The sequence below is a fragment of the Trichomonas vaginalis genome, chromosome I, assembly GCF_026262505.1.
Source record: "Trichomonas vaginalis G3 chromosome I, whole genome shotgun sequence".
In the NCBI taxonomy this organism is placed as follows: Eukaryota; Parabasalia; order Trichomonadida; family Trichomonadidae; genus Trichomonas; species Trichomonas vaginalis.
The window spans coordinates 20,569,522-20,584,188 of NC_067203.1; the positions used below are offsets into that span (position 1 = coordinate 20,569,522).

Genomic DNA, 14,667 nt, shown 5'->3' on the forward strand with positions numbered 1-14,667 from the left:
CCATTTTTGGTTTCATTCTTATAATATATGTTCTGATTCTCTTGTTATATGTCATATAATTTTTTTACTGGCAGTTGTGACAAGTAAATAATACATTAAAACAGATTGCAAATCCAATTTAAACAAATTTCATAACTCGTATATTTAAAAAAAAATTGAGGGGAAAAAAATCCAAAAATTGATAATGTTTGATTGAATTTTTAAAAAATCCAAAAATAAATATAAATGAATGCTAGATTAAATCCTCCAGATGGTTCTATAGAATCAAAAAAGGAATGGGGGTGATTATGAGCATCCGGGTGATGTCATGCATTTGAAATATCATAACAAATTCGTTGCTTATCTATTTTTAGTTATTTATGGCATTTTTGGCGCATATATTGTTAATGCTATCCTACAAAATCATTATATATTAACAAAGCCTATGGATACCCAAGGTTTTTATTGTGGAATTGACAATTCAAAGGTCTATAATATTCATGCTCCTAGAATGCTTGTTAAGCCAAATTTTGTTCACTACCCATACCTATTCTATGATGGCCATAATACTAGTAGTAAAATATGTGTTTCGAAGTGTCCTACGCGAGGAAATTTAAAAAGACTTAAATATGCAAACAAGCTTGATAATAGGACATACAACGCTAAATATTATCCAAATACCAGAAATATTTACGAATACAAAACAAAAACCTTCTTCAACAGGTGTATTCCTGATGTTAACATCGAAGAACTCATTATCTTCTTCCTTCAACGCATTGATTCCTTGAAGAAATTTTTCCCTAGAAGCGATTTCTTCTATGTTGTGTTCGATCTAAAGTGGCCGATTCTTGTTTCTTTGGCCGGATGTTTCATTGGATCTTTAGTGTCGATTATGTCACTTCGTTACATTGCAAAATTCATTGTTTATTTAGGCGCAATATCATTACCTTTTGTTTTAATTATATATAGCGTTTCGGGATTTAATATATATTTAATAGAACATTTAAACCCCACGCCTGCATCGAAAGATGAAGATTTAGAACCTCTAACTCTAATTATATTTCATTTTATCTTGGAAATAATTTTGATTTTTATCATTATCAAAACATGGAGCAAGTTTAATGATATTATATCAATCATTAAGCTTGCTTCTAGAGCTTTTTTCCAATTTTTCATGATAATAATTATTCATATTATTTCAATGATCCTTCCCCTCATCTTCGCCTTAGCATTTAAATTTTTAATTGAATATTTAGATAGTGATGATGAAACGTCCAAAGATATCGGAAAAATTATATTTGAATCAATTAATGAACTATCATCAAATGATTTAGGAAAAACCTTATTGAAGTTTTTTAGTGTGATGTTATTATATCATTTAGCTTATTCCTTGTATTATGCATCATCTATTCCATTTATTAAATGGTATTTCACAGGACAAGAGAGAAAAACATGTTGTGGATACACTGGTTTTTATGGATATTGGCTTGCATGGACGAAAGGATTAGGAATTATTACTATTTCTGATTTGGTTATGTTACCTTTTATGAAAATAATGTTTCTAAGAAAATTGATGCTTTTTATTATCCATTCTTTATTTATAATTCATCAGATATTTAATACCTCTTGGAAAAAATCTGCAAAATTGTTTTTTAATATTGTTGTTCGTGATACACTTTTTTTAATTTTAGCACATTGGTTATTTTTTGTTGTGATTTATAGCATACAAAAATGTGTTACTATTATAATAACACTAGCATTCAATACATATATCTCTGATGTTAAGAAAAATGTATTTGCCAAATTTATTGAATCTTTGTTTTCCCTCATGTCAAATGATTTTTTGGATTTCATGTATGGTATTTTTGCTATTGTTTTAGATACTATTTTGATTTGTTATCTATCTGAAAAAGTTATTCTTGGATCTAAAGTTGGTGATGCTTCAAATTTGGCTAACCATACAAATATTGATAGACATGGTAGCCAAGAGAATGATAATACAACAAACGAAAATAGAACAGAAAAAATGGAAAAGGAATTGAGATGAGCTGAAACGGAAATTGAGATGTAATACATCACAATAATAAAAGTAAAACTAAAAATAATTAATAATAAAAGTCTTTTCTATAAAATCAATCTTATTCTGAATTTAATTAGGATTGAATCTTCATTCTGACGTCCAGAGAATATCTTCATTGGTTCAGATTCTGTATCTATGAAATAAGAACTGAGTCCATCATATAACATGAACTATTTTTAATATATTAGCATAATATGTAGACAATGAAAAAAAAGCTCTCTCCAACTTATTTCGGTTACTCCTGCAAAATGAACGATTTTATATTATGTTTCCAATTGCAAAATTTCAGGTTCCTTGATATATTTTGAAAATGAATACTGTGAGTTGTATATTAAAAAAATAACAATAAAAAAATATTTAATTAGATAAAACAGAATCAGCAGCTTCCATCATTTGTTCAGGAGTCATTTCATCATCATATTCTAATCCTAAATCACTCAACAATCCACGCATTTCTTCTTTAACTCTTTCCAAAATTTCATTAGTTTTATTTCCGTTTTCAATTGCTTTTTGTAATTCGCTATTCAAAGCTTTATCAACATCAAACTTATCATCTTTCAATTTCTTCTGTAAAACATCATTTTGTATTCCCAAAACCTGTACTTTTGCTTGCGTCTGCAGCAATGTAGCATATACTTCATCTGTCCAAGCAGCCATTTCCTTTGCATTTTCTTCAAATTCATCAGCAGCTTTTGAAATAATTTTCAATTCATCTTGAGCTTCTTTTGTTGCAATTTTTTGGGCTTCTATCATTCCTTGTTTGTAATCATTGATTATATTATCCATCATTTCTTTGCATTCATCCAAACTAATAATCTTTCCATTGTATTCTATGTCTTCTTCTTCAGATATCCTTGATTCTTCATATAAAGGTTGTAATTGGTCATATTTTTCTCTTAAACTTTTCATTTCATTTCTTTTGTTTGTTACATCATTAAATGTTTTTTGTCTCAAATCAGTAATTTCATTATAAACTGCTGTGTATTTATTTTCTATTGTTATTAGTTGAGATTTCTGCAAATCCTTTAAATAAACAGTTTTCTGTTTTAGATAGTTATTTTTCGCTTTTTTAAGTTCTTCAATCAATTTCTTTTCTTCATTCGATTTCGGAAGTTTTTTGGAAATTTGTTGTTGTGCTTGTATCGTGTATCTCTTTAATATCGCTTTCTCAAGGTCTTCGTGCAACGAATCCCTTTCCTTTTTGAGTTTCTCCAGTTCATTAAACAATTCTTTGTTCGCTTCCAATGCTTCGGAATAAGTAATTCTTTGACTTTTGTCGGTTTCCATTTCACCTAAACTTCTTGCTCTTTCATTGGAATAATTCTGTCGCAATGACTGTTCAACGAGACTTAAATGTTCTCTAGACAATCTGATGAACTCATCACGTAATGGCTCGTTTTCTAGATATGGTTTCGCTTGTGAAGGAGTTAAGTTTTGTCTCAAAACACTGTTTATTGCTTTCAAACGCAAAAATTCTTCTTCAAGGGCTGCTTTTTCGGATCTTGACTTCGTCAGTTGTTCCGTGAGTCTTTTGTTCTCTTCCTGGACATTGTCGTCTGTCTGTGCATTGTTTGATGTTGATTGTTCGACCATTTTGTCAACAGACTGTTTTAATTCGTCTCTTCGCTTTTGCAGCTGGTTGATTTCTTCTCGCAATGAATCAATGTTGTCTTTGGCTTTGTCCGCTTTGTTCTTTTGGTTTTTAAGGGCTCTGACAACTGCTGGATGAGCAATTCCTTGTTTTGCATTTTGATCTTTGGCAGTGATCAGTTCTTTCTGGACAGTTTTCTTCTCTTGCTGGAGCTGCTTCAATTCTGATTGCTTTTTGATTGTTTCGGCTTGTAATTTTTGGATTTCAATTTTATTATCTTCTGAAGATGATGATTTCTCGGATTCGAGATCGCTAACAAACGAAATCTTCTTCTCTGGTTCTTCTTCGACCTTCGGAGATTCAGAAACTCGTGGAGAAGCTGATGAAGATGATCTGACAGGTTTTGCTTCGATAATTGTCAGTCCTTCCGGTTGGTAAATAAGCTTCTTAAGCTCTGTAATGGATATATCATGTTGTTTTATGTAATTCGACTGGTTTGTGAAAAATTTATTGTAATCAATCAAAGTTTGCTGGAGTTTTTGAACTGGTTCGATTATAACTCTGATCTCTTGGTACTGAGCGGCATTTTTATTGATATCTGCAAGCAATTTGATGCAAATTTGAATATCAGAAGATTCATCACCGTTCATGAAGTATTGGACGATGTCTAAGACTCTCGAGATATTATTCAGGTGATTCTGGCAGTCTTTTGGTATATCTTCTTGATGATCAAACAAAGGTTTTGAAATTTGAGTTAATTCTTTATGGGAATCCTTTATTCTATCCATTAAAGTAGATTCGAGATCTTTCAGCTGTTCTGTATGCTTTTGTATGATGGAATTCCATATATTCCAAAATTTCTTTGGAGCTTCTGATTTCTTTTGCCTTTCAAAGTTTCCCATTCGTACTGACCTTCTGGCCATAAGTGGTAACTCTTTTCCAATCTTGTCTATATCCATAACTTGCATTCTTTTTAATGAAGAATTTTTCTTGATGATATCGATAAAATCAGTTGATAACTTTGCAGCTGTTGATGACTCATCGTTGATTCTTGGTATCTGATTTAAGTTCGTTGGTGTTAATGATCTTCTTCTCGCTGGAATCGTTTGTTTCTTATTGTTTTTCTTGGAATTGTCTACTAGATATTCCTCCTTGGCAGGAACAGATGGAGCGCGAGTCTTTTTTGGAATTAAAGATCCTCTCCTCATCTTTACACGAAAAAAATCAAAAAAAAATCATTCAATTTTAAGGGTCCACTGTAAAAATTGAAAGTCTCTCAAAATTGAGAGGCGATTTGCAATTAATCGTTATCATCTTTTTTCGAAAATCCACTTTTCCTAGTGTTCTGATTAATATTTTGTGAATGTAACAATGAAGTATATGTTTTAGTAAGATGATAATATATTCTATCACTTCAAATCACTTAAAAATTGCAAAATCAGCGAGTATTATAAGAAAATGATTTTTTCGAATTTTTTCGCTTCTGGATGCGTGTTTTGAAAAATAGATATTTTTGAATTTTGATTTTAATTTAAGTATAAATTTTATATTAGGAATTTTTTTGACCTATTTCCAATCATTAATTCCTAAGTTTTTCTAGGAATTTAATTGAGAAGAAATTAGGAAATTCGCTTTAATGCCATTACATCCTAATATTGTGATGCATGTAGTTTATATTTATTGAGGCTAATGCCGGAATATCGTGCATTTTATAAAAAATTCAAAGAATTGACAATTGGATAGCACAAATTTAATTCTCTAGACAAAGTATTATTGTTTATATATTCAAAGCATTATCCTTCGTTTTGAAATGTTGGCCAAAAATTTTCGTGTTATTTTTTGTGTTTCAGCATAAATTATGTATTGACTTATGAAAGATAAGCATTTTATTCATTATCATAAAGATATACCAAAACAAATTGATAAAATTTAAAAAAAATGTGTATTTTAGTGGGTATTATTCTGGCTAATGCCCATTTTTAAACGATTTAATATTGACCATATCAATAGACGACTCAATGCAAAAATTTAGATATTATTTTTTTCATTATTCAAACTTTGATAAATTTTAGTATAATGAATGATTTTGTTTCGTGTATGATACAGAAATGAAAAGCTTGATTAATATCATTTTGCATTTTTTCAAGAATGTTAGAGTACATCTACATTAAAAAATCGGATTCGAATTGCAATACTGCATCAAATTGTTGCACATCTGATAAGGATCTCAAAAGAGTAAAGTTAATTTTTTTGTGTTTTTTAAGTTTTGGGCCTTAGTAAAAACACCATCTTGAGCAATATTTTTGGGACGACGATAGGCCTTATTTGGCTTTACAGTGGACCCTTAAATATGTTTTAAACAAAACAAATAAAAACATCGTTTTCTTTTAAACTTACCTAAAAACTTTGTAGCCTTTGGGAGTTTTTCAATCAAAGTGATTTTTGCAAATACATTTCCCTCGTTATTTGACTTAGGTGGAAAGGTCTCATTTCCTGGAATTGTCTGGGCAATGATGCCATTATAGCTAGTAACACCTCCTATATATCCAGAGCCGCCACCACCCTGGCCTCCATATGTTCCTTCAATTGTCAAACCGCCAAAATAACCGCCTCCACCACCGCCCGATGTTCCACCGCTTCTATATATTCCATTTTGGCCTAAGCCTTTTAAGTATCCGTATGTTTGTGATGCAGGTATTCCTACAGTTTCTCTTCCTCTTGGTGGAGCAGCTTCTAACCCACCGCCAAATGCAGGAGGAAGAGTCTCTCCCCATCCGGTATCAAATCCATTTCCCCCTGCACCACCAGCAACTATAACCCGGCTTTCTAGGTCTGTGCTATTAATTCTCAAGTCTGTAGCACCTCCGCCACCACTCCCTTGGTCACCTGTATCCCGATCATCCCAGGTAGAGTCACCTCCACCATTATAACCGCCGTGAGGCAAAGTTGAAGAATCTATTTTACTGCTTTCTCCTTGACCTCCAATAAAAACAAATACAGTCGAAGGGTACTCTAGTATCAATACTCCTTGCGAATAACCGCCTTGTCCGTTATTATGGCGAAAGTCTGTATTAGTATACGAAGATCCTCCATTTGCACCCCAAACTTCTACTTTATAAATTCCTGGTGCAAATTGAGAAGAATAATATGTGCAATCATAAGAAGATTGGCAAGGATAATAAATTGATGTTTCTCTAAAATTTATTACAAGATTAAGTACCCCTTTTGAGGCATCATGAAGTTCCCATACATTACTCTTAAATAATAACGCTCCAAACACAAAATTGCACATTATAAAATAATTCGAATGTGGAACAAAATAGGGTGCTCTCTAGCATATTTTTATTCGATTTTATGTGGTTTTAATGTTACCATAAGAAGTTATATCAATAGAAAGGTAAAGAAACACCTAATGTTAATACTTATCAAATAAATATAGCTATGCCATTATTAAACCGATTCTCAAAACTAGAAATGATTCGGAGTTAGTAATCCTTCATTTCAAAGAAACTGAAAGAACTTCGGTATTTGAGTGATGCTGAAGCTATATGTCACCTTTTGATTAACCTTAAATATTGGTTTATGTTATATTGGAACTCCTGAACAATGATTTTCCTTCAGCTCTAACCTCATCGAGCATGATTTATACTTTGGATTGTAGCATATAATTGCACAAGATAAACCAAATAACTAATAATATAAATATTAAAAGGAGCATGTAGAATGTTTGCGGATATTGAGTATAACGATGAGCTTGATCTTATCTGCTGACAGATATTTCAATAATTTTTCGGAAGGAAATTGAGTATGAATCATATAAAAAGTGACAAGCGTAGAATGGGTTCCTGGCTTTCACCTGATTTTTATGTTTGGCTGACAAATCATTCTGAACTGGTGCCTTTCATACAGGTAGAGTCATTTCCCGCCACTGTAAAAGGTAATGAAAAAAATAAAATTATTAAAAAATATAAACAGAATAAAGAATTATACGTAGAACAGCTGGCACAATTTTCATCAGAACAGCTTGTTCTTTCAGAACCCGATCTATCTGATACTCAAAAACCCGAGTTTGATTCAGCAAAAAGAGCAGTTTGGCTTTATCACTTCATATGCTACATACGTTGGGAAATTTATAACCTACAACTCACAGCATTTAATAAATCGCTTGAATCATGCTCATCAATCATCACTTTATTAACTTCGAATGATATTCCCGAGACTTTTAATGTAATCATAGATTTACCTAGCTTGTATGTTTATCTATTGAGAGAAGATACTAAAGTTACTTCTTTAAGATGGAAATTTCAATTTACAGCAAATGAATATTCTCGATTTATTTCAGTTCCTGCAGCCCTTTCTAAGCTTAAACAGATCTTATACAATACTCTAGAGTTTTGCAAGAACCAAATCGATAAGAATTCCTCGTATTTTTATCCAAATAACGCAGATCAAAGATTCCAACAGATTTTGCTTACAAAGAATTCCCCTGTATATCAAGATTTCGTAGATTTCATTAATACATTTTCAACTAAGCCAAAAAACCTTTATACGCCTTCACTTTTACAATTTTTCCAAAAATTTGCAAAAGTTTATGAACTAAATACAATGGAATACGTATCAATCGCAATGACTCTATTAATGCGATCTGCATTCTCTTATTCCTACGAAAAAGACCCAGAATATTTTTATCCGAAAATAGATCTTAGAATGGACCCAAGAAAGTTCGTATGCAGTGACATTTGTACAGAAGGTTCATTTTTGACGCCAGAAGACCTTGCAAAGCCAGTTTTGGACGTATTTTTCACAGATGATTTCAGAAGTCCCGTTCTTCACATAGAATTCGCTGCTTTGTATGTTAACCCTATTGACGCCTTGTTTGAGATCCACGAAGCAATAAAAGTGACCCAAAGAATAATTTTGACAAAATTAAAACGAGAAAATTGTAAAGTTCTCGCTTTTGAAGAGTTATTTGGCCCTTTGGCCGGAGTCGCTCTTTGTACTACGGATTTCCTTTCTTTGGGCCATTACGTGATTAATTTTGCTCCTGCAACAGAACTGAGTCCTGATTTAGACTACACACTAGCTACTGTTAAAGCACTGATAAAGTTTATGGAAACTGACCTTTCAAAAAAATTATTGAAATAAATGTTTGAATTTTTACGAATGTTTGTAAATTTAATTATATGAATTATACATTTTTACACAATTCTATATTGTTTGATATTGAAGATTCATATTTTTATGCTGAAGAAAATGATAAATTATTATTCATGATTTCTTTTAAATACATTGGCTGCATATATGATGTTGATGATGTATATGCATTTACTAAAATTGATTATTTCATTACATTGATGTGGTGTTTTTTGAAATTAGATTAAATCAGACGCATTAATGAAGAATAAGCTTGGATATTTCGTAGTTTAATTTTATATTATAATATGTGTCCTTTATTAATTAGAAGAAGATGCGACAGAATATAAACATGTACAATATATTGAGAGTAATTTCTTCATAAATATACCTCATTGGTTGAATCGGCAATTTTTATATCAAAAAAAGGGTATGATTATCATCACGCAAGAATATTATGATTACACAATTAAGATATCAATGAGATAGACAAAAACTTTTTGAAGTTATTTGGTAAGGGAGTATTAATTAAAATCATAAGATATTTCCTTTTATGATGGCTTCAAAAAAATGAGACTTTTATATGGCAGTCCCAACGGGAACCGCGGTAATTTACCGAGGTTTCCGCACATCGGTTCCTTTTTTTAGGAATTTTTTAGATTAAAAAATATGCTTTGTAAATCATTTTTTGTAAATCGGCAAAAATTTGGAAATATTCTGACGACAATAAATCTGGGAATAGTATTTTAAATACGAGAACAACCTATTTAAAAGTGTTTCGCTCGATTTTGTATAATTTCAAATTTTCGCATATAGCTTTCCGTGAATTACCGTGATTTTACCGCCACATCAATAGTTTACGACACTTTTTCCGTAAATTGAGTAGTTTACTGCACTTTTTCCGTAAAATTGAGTTACGGGAATCTGTAAGATTACTGTACCTCACTTCTAGTTGAAAATAGCATTAGTATATAATAAATAGATATATTATTCATATTTTTGATTTTGAATTACGGGAAAAGTGAGTTCAGAACTTCCAATTATTATTTGATTAATTATGTTAAAAATACTATAAGGAATTAAAATACATAATGTTGAAATTTGAATTACGGAAAAAGTGAGGGTGAAAGTGAAGTGAAAAAGTAAGATATTTTTTGTTGAAATAATCATAGTTGTACAATTTTGAAACTATATGTAAAGCTATAAATTGAATAAATTCAAAAACAAAAATTGTTTATTCTTATTAATAAATTTATATTAATCAATATTTGAACAACCCGTAATTAAAATTGAATTCATCTTAAAATTTAATCCATACGTTAATTTTTAATTTGCTCGGCGAATGCCGAGCTTCCCTACTTCTCTTGTCATTCCTTCAAAAACTCTAATCTCATCGCACTTACAAACATCATGATTTGATGTATTGTCGAGAAATCTTAGACCTGTTTGTCATTTGATTATAGCATTTGAAAGTCATCTCGAAAATCGATTAACAAGACAATTTCCCAAACATCTACATACAAGTAGATGATGGTAAACCCATTAGAGTTGTTTTGCTATGATTCCTCCAATCTTATGATGAGAAAAATCATATCAAAAAGCTCTAATCGAACATTCTACACAGCTTAGCATCCAGCTAGTTCCAAGTAATGCGATTACAACATCAACGGCCAAAGCCTTTCAGAGTCCTTTAATCATTTCTTCTCATCTCAATGTGAAGTGGCCCCAAACGAACTACAAGCTGACGTTACAACGCATTACAACCCGGTTAATACGAGCATATACATTAGAGCTGCTTGTTATGATCTCCCTCATCAATTGATGAGAGATCTCATTATGAAGCAGCTCCAATCGAACTAAAAACCTACATACAAATGAGTGAAAACAAACTCATTAGAGTTGTGTTGCTTTGATTTCTCTCATCAGAAGATGAGAGATTACCAGAACAAAACAACTCTAATCAAACTTTCTACACAACTCAGCACAGTATCAATGCAAAGTAATGCGTCTGTATCGTTAACAAGCAAAGTTGTTTCGGGTCCTTCCATTTTGGAAGAATTCGGAACAACTTTGCGAATTGATAGTGTAAACCCATATACATGAAAGCGTGCATGCATAAAGACAGGTATTGTCAGCAAATGACTACCTGCCCAGCTATGAGTGATCAGAGAATTACCATCTCAGGCTTTTTGAGAACGTTTCAGCCAGGACCCTCGTATGTTGACTGTGAGAAAGGCATCCTTTATCTGAAATAGATGCTTTTCCAACAATCAAATTCGAAGATCTTCGACGTTGTTGTAAAAAGAGAAGGAGAAGGAAAGAAGAGGAAGGAGAGGAAGAAGGAGAGGAAAAGAAGAAGAAAAAAGAAAAAAAAAAGAAGGGCATATTAAATATAATGCGCACGTAATAGTGCCGAGGCGCGATTTTTTTGACCCTATATTACCGCACGGCAATGTTTTTCTCGATTTTGTACAGCCCTAGACTTTTATATATAAAATTTTAATGTATAAATAAACATGAAATAAGGTAATTAGCAAATCAATTTTATATAGGGCTGTACAAAATCGGGAAAAACATTGCCGTGCGATTAGAGCTGTTTTGATATGATTTTTCTCATCATAAGATTGGAGGAATCATAGCAAAACAACTCTAATGGGTTTACCATCATCTACTTGTATGTAGATGTTTGGAAATTGTCTTGTTAATCGATTTTCGAGATGACTTTCAAATGCTATAATCAAATGACAAACAGGCTAAGATTTCTCGACAACATCAAATCATGATGTTTGTAAGTGCGATGAGATTAGAGTTTTTGAAGGAATGACAAGAGAAGTAGGGAAGCTCGGCATTCGCCGAGCAAATTAAAAATTAACGTATGGATTAAATTTTAAGATGAATTCAATTTTAATTACGGGTTGTTCAAATATTGATTAATATAAATTTATTAATAAGAATAAACAATTTTTTTTTGAATTTATTCAATTTATAGCTTTACATTATAGTTTCAAAATTGTACAACTATGATTATTTCAACAAAAAATATCTTACTTTTTCACTTCACTTTCACCCCACTTTTTCCGTAATTCAAATTTCAACATTATGTATTTAATTCCTTATAGTATTTTTAACATAATTAATCAAATAATAATTGGAAGTTCTGAACTCACTTTTCCCGTAATTCAAAATCAAAAATATGAATAATATATCTATTTATTATATACTAATGCTATTTTCAACTAGAAGTGAGGTACAGTAATCTTACAGATTCCCGTAACTCAATTTTACGGAAAAAGTGCAGTAAACTACTCAATTTACGGAAAAAGTGTCGTAAACTATTGATGTGGCGGTAAAATCACGGTAATTCACGGAAAGCTATATGCGAAAATTTGAAATTATACAAAATCGAGCGAAACACTTTTAAATAGGTTGTTCTCGTATTTAAAATACTATTCCCAGATTTATTGTCGTCAGAATATTTCCAAATTTTTGCCGATTTACAAAAAATGATTTACAAAGCATATTTTTTAATCTAAAAAATTCCTAAAAAAAGGAACCGATGTGCGGAAACCTCGGTAAATTACCGCGGTTCCCGTTGGGACTGCCATAATTTTATAGCTCTATATGCTAATGAATTAGAAGTGTCTTTAATATATCTTGTTAAACCAAATGTTGAAATGAGTTCTTTCAAATTCATGTTCTGTTTTGCATAACTTATTGGTGATATACCCTTACGATCAATTAAATTTGGATTTGCTTTATATGAGAGCAGAATTTTAATTGATTCTATATATCCTACCATCGATGCAAAGTGCAACGGAGTCTGATCTAAGATATTAAGGGAATTAACCCTAGCACCATTATCAATGAGAAATTTTATGACTCCAATACTACCATTAATTGCAGCAATATGAAGTGGTGTATTTCCACAAATATCTTTTGCATTGATCCGTCCTCTTTGGGCCAATAGGATTTTGGCAATTTCTATATTATTATTTTTGGCAGCATAGTGAAGAGGCGCTTTTCCATATTTATCTTTTGCATTTGTATTTGCACCAGTTGAAATCAGAATTTGAGCTGTTTCTATATTGCCATTTTCAACTGCATAATGAAGTGGAGTTTTATTTTCAATATCTTTTATATCAATATCTGCTCTTGATGCAATAAGAATTTCAACAAATTCTTTTTTCTTGGCATATGCGGCATAATGTAAAGGAGTTCTTCCATTTTTATCTTTAGCATCGAGATATGAACCCTTTAAAATAAGTAAATTACCAACTTCTTGGCAATTATTAATTGAAGCATAATGAAGGGGAGTTTTTCCATCTTTGTTTTTTGCGTTTACATTTGCATCATGTAATATGAGAAGTTCTGTAATTTCAACATTGTTTCTTTCGGCTGCAAAATGAAGAGCAGTTTGGAAATTAATATCATATGAATTTGCATTGGCTCCATGAGTAAATAGTAGCTTGATTATTTTTATATTATTATTATCGACTGCATAATGAAGTGGAGTTTTTCCATAATAATGGTCTTTGAGACAAACTTTTGCTCCACGTGAAAGTAGAGCTTGAACAGAATCTATGTGATTATGTATTGTTGCATAATGAAGCGCTGTTTTTCCGAGAACATCTTTTGCATTCATGTTTGCTCCTTGAGAAATAAGTTCATTTATTAATTCTAAATCATTTCTTTCGGCAGCTTGATGAAGAAATGTTTTTCCATTTTCTTTTTGTTTATCTAAATTTGCGCCAATTGAAGCAATAAGTTCTATTAATTCATAACATTTATTATTAATTGTTATGGAAATTGCCTTTTGCTTGTCGATCTTCTCAATGAATTTGTTTGATTTTAAGAAAAAGAAATTCACCAAAGAAGGAATTGCAAATAACAAAGAGCAATAAAAACAATTTGGAGAATCAATTGAATTCATATCAAATTTTTCATTCATATATACAAAAAATGCAGATATGTTTTTAAATTTTGCACAGTAATTGATATCTATTTGTAAATTATATTCATTCATCAAGAATGTAACAAAGTCAATGTTGTGTGAAATGATTGCATATTTCATGCATTTTTCATTTGGTTTTTGATATTTTAAACATTCATTCAATATATCTGGGACACCACTGATAAATGAATATTGAAGACATTTCTTTGTGACATTTGATTTATATTCTGTCCTCAAATACTTGAAGCATTTTACAGCTCCATGAAGGCAACAGAATTCAAGTAAAGTGAATTTCCTTAGAGATACTTTTGATTGTTTGTCAAACTTCCCTGTGAAAAACAATGCATTTAAATGATTTAAATTTGTGCTATGAAGTTCAGTAGATGAAATAAACAATGTTATATCATCGTAAATAATTGCATTGATCATTGGAATTTCGTAATCATTATCACCAAGAAAAGGGGGACTGGTTTGATAAGGATTATTATAACATCTATTTTCGAATATCATTTTAAATTCCTTGTATAAAAAGAAGTAGAGGGTTGAGTTGCAATTATCAAGACTTTGCAAATTATAGTCATCGATGATCCATTTAATAATCAGTAGATATGACTTAAAAACATGATACCTCGAAAGCATTACATCATATAATATTGAAATTATCCTAGTTGGTGAATAAACTTGGCGATTAATCAAATTGCGTTTAATTATATAATAAACTTTCTCAACTTCTCCTTGATTAGTTGTATTTAGTTTATATATAGTGTCGATTGCATCAATGTAATTTCCAAACTCCGTGATGAATTGGTCGAAATTGTATTCAGTCATCACAAAGAATTTGTCAAAAAATATAATAAAATTATTTTATTATTATCTAGTAAACTATGCATCTTTGGATTCTATAAATACAGACTTAAATTAATTTAAGATTAA

The 14,667-nt window shown here is 31.0% G+C and overlaps 4 protein-coding genes across 4 annotated transcripts, besides 5 other annotated features; 1 reads left to right on the forward strand and 3 right to left on the reverse strand.

Annotated features, from left to right (window-relative positions):
* Positions 1–231: 231 nt before the first annotated feature.
* On the reverse strand, positions 232–4,880 carry TVAGG3_1020450 (uncharacterized protein; the record flags this gene model as incomplete). The annotated part of the gene is made up of 1 exon (XM_001313749.1): positions 2,417–4,858. One exon carries the CDS (start codon positions 4,856–4,858, stop codon positions 2,417–2,419), a length of 2,442 nt encoding a protein of 813 aa, XP_001313750.1.
* A 19-nt stretch (positions 4,881–4,899) lies between these two features.
* Positions 4,900–5,993: a mobile genetic element.
* Position 5,994: 1 nt separating this feature from the next.
* Positions 5,995–6,942, reverse strand: TVAGG3_1020470 (glycine-rich protein family; the record flags this gene model as incomplete). Its single annotated transcript, XM_001313748.1, has 1 exon — positions 5,995–6,942. The coding sequence occupies one exon, from the start codon at positions 6,940–6,942 to the stop codon at positions 5,995–5,997; it is 948 nt and encodes a 315-aa protein (XP_001313749.1).
* A 539-nt stretch (positions 6,943–7,481) lies between these two features.
* Positions 7,482–8,795, forward strand: TVAGG3_1020480 (uncharacterized protein; the record flags this gene model as incomplete). The annotated part of the gene is made up of 1 exon (XM_001313747.1): positions 7,488–8,795. One exon carries the CDS (start codon positions 7,488–7,490, stop codon positions 8,793–8,795), a length of 1,308 nt encoding a protein of 435 aa, XP_001313748.1.
* Positions 8,796–9,365: 570 nt separating this feature from the next.
* Positions 9,366–11,263: a mobile genetic element.
* Positions 10,490–10,749: a mobile genetic element.
* Positions 11,083–11,203: a mobile genetic element.
* A 334-nt stretch (positions 11,264–11,597) lies between the features above and the next one.
* Positions 11,598–11,671: a mobile genetic element.
* Positions 11,672–12,360: 689 nt separating this feature from the next.
* TVAGG3_1020530 (ankyrin repeat protein family) lies at positions 12,361–14,562 on the reverse strand (the record flags this gene model as incomplete). Its single annotated transcript, XM_001313746.1, has 1 exon — positions 12,361–14,562. One exon carries the CDS (start codon positions 14,560–14,562, stop codon positions 12,361–12,363), a length of 2,202 nt encoding a protein of 733 aa, XP_001313747.1.
* Positions 14,563–14,667: the final 105 nt, after the last annotated feature.